This window comes from Abrus precatorius, unplaced genomic scaffold (genome assembly GCF_003935025.1).
Source record: "Abrus precatorius isolate BTA unplaced genomic scaffold, Abrus_2018 Scaffold3, whole genome shotgun sequence".
Lineage (NCBI taxonomy): Eukaryota > Viridiplantae > Streptophyta > Magnoliopsida > Fabales > Fabaceae > Abrus > Abrus precatorius.
In genome coordinates, this window is record NW_020874373.1 from 33,700,087 (window position 1) to 33,711,065 (window position 10,979).

Sequence of the window (10,979 nt, forward strand, 5' to 3'; positions counted from 1 at the left end):
CTTAATGAAATTCCACGAGAGAAGTGGGTTCTTGCATATGACGGTGGGCATCGATGGGGTCACATGACCATCAATCTTGTTGAGTGCATTAATTCAGTATTAAAGGACGCTCGTAATCTTCCAATAATAGCATTGGTTAGAGCAACTTACTTTCAATTGACTGAGTTATTTGCAAGTAAAGGTTGTGAGGCATATGCGCGAAAAAAGGCTAGACATATTTTTTCTGATGCTATGACGACTCGACTTCAATCAAATGAGCAAGCATCTAGAAACCTTTGTGTTACTGTATTTGATAGGCGAAATGAGACTTTTCTTGTTCAAGATGTAAACAACAATCAAGAATATAAAGTCCAACTCAGGCAAAGGTATTGTGATTGTGGTGACATCCAGACTGATAGATATCTATGTCGTCATGTCATTGCTGCTTGCTCTAGTCAGAACATTGATTGGCGTTGTTATGTCGAAGATGTTTATAAGATAAATGAATTGTGCAAAGTATATAAGAAGGAGTTTGGAGTCATTGGAAATGAAAGTACGTGGCGGATATATAGAGGCCCAAAACTTATTCCTAACCCAAATTTAAAGCGCATAATAAGAGGTCGTCCAAAATCAACACGTTTTCTGAACGAAATGGATAGGCGTGAGATGAGAAGAACCCGACGTTGCACTCTTTGCCGAGGTGAAAGCCATAGTAGAAGAACATGTCCAAATGCTCCTGGGTCAAGTTCGCAAGGTTGATGTTGTTGTTGTTGTTGATGATGATTAAGTTGTTATCGTCATGTAAAATGAAGTAGTATTGTTTAATCAGTATTAAGGGTCATATGCAATATTTGTGATATTTTGAAAGAGTATCTGCATTAAGAGATGATAAATCATATAATATTTAACTAACAAACAAAGCTTTTTTTATTAAATATTTTACTGACAAACAAAGTTGCATAATATAAATAACATTCCATGCTTAAACATAAAGACAATAATGAAAACATAAATTAAACATAAACATAAACATAAACATTAACATTAAACAAACATCATTTTCTCTTTTTCTTCTTGATTAATGAGGGGCTATATCTATCAGGAGCATGGGTGAAGGGACGTAACATGCGCGAAAAAAATTCCCTTCGTCTTCCTTCTGTAGGACTGTCATCCCCAACACCTTGATCATTTGTGGCATCGTGTGTAACTCTCTTATCAACTGTAGGTTCTGCTTGTATCACATTTTCTGATGTATTTATACATATGTTGTGCTGTTGTGTCATCTCCCAAGACATGATTGGCACATAATAATGTTCACCTAATGAAAATGTTTGCTGAGAAGTACCACCACACTATGTTGTCACAAGTTCTGGTCGATAAACATCTTCATCATCATAATTCCCTTCATCTACAATTGCGCTCTCATTAAGGTCAAAGTTGCATGCAGGAATGTCAAGAGAAGGTCTGACATCCTCAATGAGAAAGTCATATGTAGAAAGTAACCCACGAGATATCCCACTTTCACTACTGCAATCAATTGTTCTCCTTCGACGTGATTCATTGCTTGTTGACCCACGACGATTATCTCTTCTATCGACAGACATTTTTGAAGGTTGTTGTTGTGGGGGTTCTTCATCCCATTCAAATGGCTGCCATTGGTTTGTGTGTGGTGACCAATAAAACTCCTCATTTGATTGAACTGACGGTGGTGGAATCCCCTGTTGATGCTCAGACAGTGGTGAGGACATAAGCTCTTTATCCACCAAAATTTGTTGTTGCTGGGGTGGTGGCTGTTCCATTTGTGGAGACAACCATAACCAATTCATTGCATACAATGTGTACCAATTCCAATACTCATTGGACGGGTAATACTGGTCAATTGTCATTCCTTGTAATGTACGCAGATGTCGTTGTTCCCACATCATCACCCAATCATCATGTATTAACCTTCTGTCCTTTAGTTCTCTTAATCCAGTAAATCTTTGTTGTGGACTCCGTGAAGACTTTGGGGTGGCAGAGGAATAGGTTGAGCAAATCCATATTGTCGTATCACATGGTCAGTTGCATGCCACTCTACAACCTCAAAGCATATCAATGGGCTTACAGTTGACCACAATAAACGTTCTCCTCTCAAATCATGTGGAACAACGGCATCAATCGCTTCATCCTCATATGGTCGCCACATGAACTGCATTTTTCAAAAATAATTATTTATAAATAATTTTAAACATGTATAAAAATAGTTAAGAAATGTGTAAATATATTAACAAGTACCTCATGTAGTGCCATTTTATCTAATGCTAGTCTAACATTTCCAAGATCCCTATATTGAGTCTTGGTTGTATATCGAAGACATCTCCATCTGAGTATAAGTGGAAATACTACTGGTTCACCAAGTATTGGAGCCAACCACGGAAGCCTGTGCCATGCCCATACCTGCAATAATATTATGCATCCACAAATTTCTTTGGCATCATGTCGTGAACCACGATCCAAACCTCTATACAGAAAAGCAAGGCATGCTGAACCCCAACTATACATTCCAATTTCATGGACATTTACCAACAATTGTAAGAATTTTCCATGTACCAGGGAGTTGCTCTTGTTTGGCATTAAAACATGTCCCAACAAAGAAAGTACATATCCTCGAGCAAGTTGAGCTATCCTAATGTCTGAATTAGCAGGAAGCCAACCAAGGTGTTGTTTGATCCACTTTAATCTTATTTCAGAACCTTCAACATCATTTGATTCGGGCCGACTTTCGAGTAACTGTTCACACATACTCTGCAATGCCAAAGTATTTGGATTAGTAGAACCAGTAACTATTATACCATTGCATTGCAGTCCAAGCAACATAGCAACATCTTCTAATGTTATTGTGCATTCTCCACAAGGAAGATGGAATGTATGTGTTTCTGGTCTCTAACGTTCAACAAGTGCATTTATAAGGCCACCGTTTATATGCATTTGACATAATTGTGCAATACGATCAAAACTAACATTTCGTAAAATCTCATTTATTTCAGGCTTAGGTGGCATTATAGATAAGTGACGTGGTCGTAATACTCCCATTACCTGAAATTTAAAAATAGTAATTTATCAGTAATCTATGAATTAAATATATATCAAAATATAAAAAAACTAACTATAAAAAAATGATATGTTTCTACTTAATTATACCCACACATAATATTATTATTATTTTAATATAAATTGTGCTTTACTTATTTTTACATCTATTATTATCATTATTATTATTATTTTAATATTATACAATGGCTAATATTAACACTTAGTACGAATAATTTATTATATATTTTTCAATGATAATAATTTTTATTAAAAGTAAATAATATAATAAAATTATCCAATACTAAAATTTTATAAATTTGATTATGTTTTTACTTAGACTAAAATAATTATCTTTATTTTATACAAACTTAAAAATAAATTGCATTAATTAAAAAATAAATAACTCAAATAAAATTAAGAAATTTTTTTATTATACTACATTGCATGTATTAAAAAATAAGTATTTACTTACATTTTGAGTACGAATACGTTGTGAAATATGTTTGTGCGATTCTATAGTCACGTCTTGAACCATTTTATTTCCTTCTTTGATATTGTTCTTCTGTAAGATCCTTCCTCCTTGGCGATTTTCGTATTTCCCTTCCTCATTTGTGCATACAGCATGGTGCAATTCTTATTTATAAGCATAGTTCCAATTCAATTCGCGACATTTCAATACGTTACTGTGCTAGTAAAAATCGCCAATCACGATTTTTCAGTTGCAGGATAATGTATTATTGTGCTAGTAAAAGTCGCCACTTGCGATTTTACTGACTTTGCATAGTATCTGTACCCAATTAAATACGTGTGCTTGTTTATATTTTTGCCTGACAAATAAGTCAAAATTAAAGATTGAAAAGTCAAAATTGATGATTTCCAGACATTGCAAAAATCGTTTCTAGCGATTTTTCAAATACTACACATTCGTAATTATACAGAAAAGTCCATAGTCCGGTAAATATATCATAAAAACACCATATTAAAATTAAATTCCCTGATTTTTTGCGCGTCGTAATTATTTGAAACTTTAAAAATTTGGATTATAAAACATATCACCAATAGCTTCAAAGTTTGTTTCTCATACTTTGAATTAAGCTAGCAAATAGGTTTACCGTATATACATTGAAAACAATGATATTATAATATGAAATTTAGATAGAATACAAAGAAAATTGTTTTGATATATTTAAATTTTAAATATATTTTTATAATAATTTTATTTAATTCGAAGATGATTGTTTTTGATAAAAGATATCTATGATTTAAAATAGTATTATTTTTGAAATTTGGATGCAATTTATAGAATTTGTAAATGTGTAAGTACGTAGCAAGTGTGTGGTGGGGAGAGTATAAGCAAGGCTGACACATGAAAAGGGTGTAGCAGCATGTGCATGGGATGGGTTTGGATTCTATGCAAGGTCCACCCTCTCATTCTATGATTATAAAAACTTATAATACTTAATTTATAATTAGTCAATTTCAATTTTTATGATAATCATTTTTTTTATTGGAAAGGCATGGATCCAGTATGGGCCTAGGCTGGAGAACGATGTGCAATTGCTTTGGCATCCCTGAAATTTTTAATATGTATAATAAGCTACAAACTTGTATTGATTTTAATGTTCTTAATCATAGTCTTTACATTAATATAATTTTAAAGCACGTTTAAATAGGTTTTAAATATACTATTCATATATTGGTATTAGGGATGACAATGGTTGCAAAATTTATTCACAATGGATAGGGTATTTACCCGCTATATAGGTACGGGTATGGGTGCAAGTATAGGTATTTAAGTAACTACTCCGCCCCATACCTGCATATATATATATATATATATATATATATATATATATATTCTTGAATTTTATTCTATAATTATGTATTAAATTTTTATATTATTATATTACTTATATGAAGTTATATAAGATTAATATAAAAATATATTTAATAACAAAGTACACCAAAAATTTATTTTTATTTACTATTTTATATCATTTAATTAGGCTAATACAATTTAATTATTACATAGTTGATATAAGATTGACTTTTTTTAAAAATATTATTTATATATGACACACATAAAATATTTTTCACACAAATATTTTTGTTAATAAAATCATATTGATATTTAAATCATAAAGTGAATGATAAATAATAAACATATTGTAAATAATTTATAAATTTTACAATCATTTACTATTATCATAAACTTATTATTTATTAATATCTTTAAATTTTATTTTTTATATTTTAATTTAAAATAATATTTTTCTATGTAACATATATATTACAAATACAACTATAATCTATTGAATATAAATAATATTATTTTTACAATTTATTTACGTTCAAATAATTTTTTAAAAAGATATAAAATATAAAAAATTATTGTTAATTTTTATTTATTAATTTTCACTTCAGATAAAAATATAATTTTTTTATATACACATATATTTCTTTATTATAAAATTTTATTGTGACTATTTATGTTTTATTCAAATTCTTTCTTTTAAAATTTATATATATATATATATATTAAATATTTAATTTATTAAAATAATTTTTTTAAAATTTATATTTTTGACAAAATATTTTCGTATAGTATATGAGTTAAAAGTATTAGTATTAATATATATATTAATTATATTATATTATTTTAATTAAATCTATTATTTTTCTTACAATTTCAAATTCAAAAGTTAAAAAAAATATTTTATGTATCCAATTTTCGTTGTTAGTACTTAACTTCTTTATCTTAACTCTATTCTCATTCTCAATGTCTGACTCATTAAAACCTAACAAGTATGAAAGGTTATTCATTAGAGTTAGTTGTCAATGCCGCCACAAGAGGTCACCAAGTGATCTCACACGAAGGGCCACCCACTTTACAAATCTATTTCATTGTCGCTCTGACATTGTCGATTGATCGAATCTCACACAAGATAGAGTTATCACCAACAAATAACTTGTGTGTTTAATTTTACTTATTGTTTCTAAGAATTTTAGTTTAGAAAATTATTATATTAAGATACATTTAACACTTGTGATATTTGAATATTTATTTTTTTATCTATATTTGTACCTTATTTGACAACTACATATTGAATTTTTGTATTATTATGCTACTTATGTGAAATTATATAAACATATTTTTCTTTATAAATATTTTTTTCTCAAACAAACGTGAGTAATGGGTACAAGATGGGTATGTGGGTACCCAGTGGGTACAAGTACAGAAATTAATGTTCACACCCACGCGGGTATGGAACTGAGGTACGGATATTTTTTAAAACGCGGGTATGGGGATGGGTATTATAGTACCCTACCCATACCCTACTCATTGTCATTCCTAATTGGTATTTGGAAACTCTCTAAAACTTAGGGTTGTGATCAATTTTTGAAATATTTTTTTAAAATTTGTGTCACACCCGCTTCTAGGTTTACTAATATAGTTTTCAGTGACATGTCAGTTCTTTAAACAAAAATCCTTTAAAAAAATTGTGATTGAAAAGAGTGAAAAAATCAAGAAAAATTATTAACTTTTATATTTAAAATTGTGTATAATAATAATAAAAAATATATTTAATAAAAAATATATTTATCTTTTTTATAATTTTAATACAATAATTTTATTTTTTAATAAAAATATCACTTTTAAATATTTAAATTTAATCTTAAACATTAAAGTTAGCAAAATAAAAATAAAATAAATAAAAGAATATTATTTAATATTAAAAATTATCAATAAAAGTAGGTAAAAATTAAAGTGAATTAGTATATTATATGACTCAAATAAATTAGTAAAATGACCTATTTTAAAAGTTATAATATTTATAATTTAATATTTAATAAATATTATAGGTTAAGAATTTTCAAATAATAAATATTTAAAACAAGATTTTTGAAAGTGTTTTTTTAAATTTTTTTTAAATATAATTATAATAGTTACGAAAGTAAATTTTCATGAAAATTGATATTATTAAATTACATGTCAAAATTTTATTTTTTAAAATATATATAATAGTTTAAAAAGACTTACTCACTCGTACATTACTTACTTACCAATTTATGTTAGCTTGAGCCATATATAAATAAAAAAAAATCCAACCAAACTTAATAAAGTCTAAACATATAACAACTAACCAAATCCTAAACTAACTAATCCTGAAATATTTAGGATTTTTCTACTTTAAATATTTAATATTTGAATTTTTAAGTATTTCAAAACTTTTTAAATTTACGCATATTTGAATAAACAAAGCTAATTCTAAAATAAGATAAAAAAATATTTCTATGGTATAACATATCAAAATTAAAATACTAACTACTAATGAGAAAAATGTATTTAATATTTTTTATCTAAAGTTATATACTTTCGATTTGATATATTATAATAAGATTTAAAATTTAAATAAATTTAAACTGATAAATATAAGTAATAATGCTTAAAATAAATATAAAAAAAATTTACATATTCAATGAAAAAATTATATGACTTTAGGTGAAAGAGAATATATATATATATATATATATCTTAATATTATTATTCAATAATAAAAACATAATTTTATAATATAAAAATAAACATTAATTTAGAGTCTTACAAGAATAATAAAATGTCAAATCAGTTGAAAAGAAAAAACAAAGAAAGGAAAGAGCGCTAAAAAAGTTGTGTTTCTACCAAGATATAATAAGAAAACACAATATTCTCTCAACTATTTCTATAATTAGAGATAAGAAGAGACACACCAGATAAAATAACTGATATAATTAGAAAATTAATTATAAGAGATGGTAACTATTTCCATGAATAGAGATAACAAGAGATAATAGAGATAAAATAGCCAATATAATTAAGAGAAATAAAAAATTATAATAGCTGCAATAAAAATTGACTTTAGCTTTTCTAAAATAAAATGTGTAAAGTAAAAAGGGAATATTTATCTATTCTTAATTTAAATTTAAATATTTTATAAATATAACTAATTTTAATTTAATTATAGATAAATTCTTACTTTTTCATTTTATAAATTTTCTCATTTTGCAGAACTAAATCATTTAAAAATAATATATAACTCATAGCTATAGTGTTGACTTGTGGTTCTAATGAGTGATACCCGTTATCCGTTATCTCGTTAATCGTTAGTTGGTATACGTGTGCGCTCTCTATAAATACTAACGTTGCCATAAAGAGTTGAAGAAAAAGAGATGGAACTGAAGGAATTGTAGGGAAACTGAGTTAAGTTTCTCTCATGGAAGGAGCATCAGGTGTGAGAAAAGGCGCATGGAGCAAAATGGAAGATGACCTTCTTAAAGCTTGCATTCAGCTTTATGGGGAGGGAAAGTGGCACCTTGTTCCTCAAAGAGCAGGTGTGTTTTTTATATCCTTATTTTGCACTATAAAATCATATCTAATTGATGTAATCACAAACATTTTCATACGTTGTTGTGTTTGGTATGTAGGGTTGAATAGATGCCGCAAGAGTTGTAGACTGAGATGGTTGAACTATCTCAAACCAAATATCAAGCGGGGAGATTTTAGTGAAGACGAGATTGATTTGATGATCAAATTGCATAAGCTTTTGGGAAACAGGTTTGTGTGTCTGTGTATCATATTTAAGCCACAATGATAAAAACATCTACCAACCAGGACGCGGTTGTGCTACACACTTTCGAGTGTAGCAATGAATAAATTAGATATACCATACACTTGATATCTTAATCCACATAATAACAGGCTCAAAATGTATACAATGCTTTTGAAAGCACACTTTAATTGAACACTTAATGATAAGCTATACTGATTAACTAACTTATTAAAATACTTTAAAAAGAAGAGTCAAACTATTTGTATAAATTCTTTGTAAACTATTTTAAAGGTCTGTGGATGTAGATGGTCGTTGATTGCTGGAAGACTTCCAGGAAGAACTCCAAACGATGTGAAAAACTATTGGAACACTTACATGCGCCGGAAAATAGAGTCTCAGAAGAAAGACAATAACATAAAGCAGCAAGAAGCCATATTAACAGTGACACCCCATGAAGTGATAAAGCCTGTACCTCGAACTTTCTCTAAAAATGACTCTCCTTCTTTGCAAGGGAGATTTATTGCCTCCAATGAAAGTGGTTCCAAAGTTGGTGTTAGTGAAGCATGTGCAGCTTCATCAGGATCCGGAAATTGGTGGGAAACTTTGCTAGAAGACAAAGGTGGCAGTGTAGATATGACAGATCTTTGGGATGAAGAGCTTGCTTCAATAACAACAGCTTGTGATTTTCTTACCGAAGGTAATAATAATTGGAGTGATTTTCTTCTTGACGAGGATTTGTTGGATACTCAAATCTTGAACGTTAATGTAGGAGATTATTAGATTAGTGTGTGCTCGTGTTTTCTTATGTGAAGGTACGTCAAGTTCTTGTAAGCTCAAAGTTAGCATTTGAGCTTCCTTAAGATATATTAAAATAGATTCAAAATATGTATGAATTACACTATTTGTCATTGAAATTATTTTATTATTTATTTATTTATTTCATTATGAATTTTGAAGATAAAAGTTATTATTTAACTTTAAATTTTACTTATTACTTTATATAAATTTTAATAATTTTTTATAAATACCTATATTTATATCTATAAAATTCATCATATTTAATTTATTATTTGCAATAATCTTAATCAAATTTTTAAAAATAATATATTTTTATTTTCAGATAAAAATATATCTTTTTTGGTTAGAAATTGTAGAATTTATTATTTACGTTCAATTTTTTTAAATAAGTTTACATATTTATTTTATTATAATTAATTATATGTTATATATATTTTTTTATTAATTTAATACTTAATTTTAAGATACTTATCTCTTAAAAATGATCGTTGATATATATATAATTCATTGATACTAAGTATAAGTCTAAAAAATTTATACCAAATTAATAATCTAAAAGTTAAAAATTTATTTCTTTATACGTGTTTATATTTTATTATTTTGATCAAATAATAGTTAACTTTTAAATTATTAAATTATTAATTTGTGTGGTTAAAATTTAATATTTTAAAAAGATTTACACTGAATGTAAATAAATCTTAATATATATATATATATATATATATATATATAATTTATAATAAATTTCTTTTATCCTTAAGTGACTTATCACTTATTATACGTACTATCCAAGTGAAAATTAATTTGTACGTAAGGTCTTCCAAGACATGCGTGATTTATGTGAAAATTCAAATTGTACCATCCTCATACAACTTATATATTAAAAAAAATATTTCAAGTTTTTACCTAAATAAAACGTATCTTATATTAATTATTTTTAATTTTATATATTTGCCAAAAATCCAACTTTCTTTCCGTACATTTTTGATGTATGGTTGTCAGTTTTCTAAGGACTCATTTGTAATCATACTCTTAAATCAAAGATTATTATATTAAAAATAAAAACATGATATTTAACTGTTGTTTATCTGATACAAAATAAAAACGTGAAAGATAAAATTGAGAAGAAAAAAATAAAAAATATATTATCTAGATAAATAAAAATAAGAATAAAATAAATAAAAATACATTAAAAACTATAAAAATATAAGAAAAAACATTAATTTAAAAATAAAAAAGAGTGAAACTTACATAGATTTTATAATTTTTAATAACTTTAACCACTGTATGTTACAAAAAAATTTATAGTTGGCATTACTCATTGTCACTTTTATTATATTGCTCATTCGGTTTGTTAAGCATTTCCCAGTTTTATAATTTTCAACAATTAGCTCGTTTACTAAAAAATTAATTTATAAAAATTTTAAATAAGTTATAAGTTAACCGAAAAACTTGTCAAAACACAATTTTACATTAACTAATCAACTCAGCTGATATTACAAAAGTAATTTGCAACATTTGATATTTTTTATAAAATAT

General features: G+C 26.9%; 1 protein-coding gene across 1 annotated transcript; it reads left to right on the top strand.

Annotated features, from left to right (window-relative positions):
- Nucleotides 1-8,269: 8,269 nt before the first annotated feature.
- Nucleotides 8,270-9,422, top strand: LOC113862537 (transcription factor MYB90-like). Its single transcript, XM_027495618.1, has 3 exons — nucleotides 8,270-8,424; nucleotides 8,518-8,647; nucleotides 8,948-9,422. The coding sequence occupies exons 1-3, from the start codon at nucleotides 8,307-8,309 to the stop codon at nucleotides 9,420-9,422; spliced, it is 723 nt and encodes a 240-aa protein (XP_027351419.1). The 5' UTR covers nucleotides 8,270-8,306.
- Nucleotides 9,423-10,979: the final 1,557 nt, after the last annotated feature.

Bases quoted from the DNA above. Each gene is read 5' to 3' on its own strand.
- LOC113862537 (XM_027495618.1), top strand. From the start codon at position 8,307: ATGGAAGGAGCATCAGGTGTGAGAAAAGGCGCATGGAGCAAAATGGAA. The intron at 8,425-8,517 runs GTGTGTTTTTTA...TTTGGTATGTAG, and splicing joins CCTTGTTCCTCAAAGAGCAG to GGTTGAATAGATGCCGCAAG. The intron at 8,648-8,947 runs GTTTGTGTGTCT...CTGTGGATGTAG, and splicing joins CATAAGCTTTTGGGAAACAG to ATGGTCGTTGATTGCTGGAA.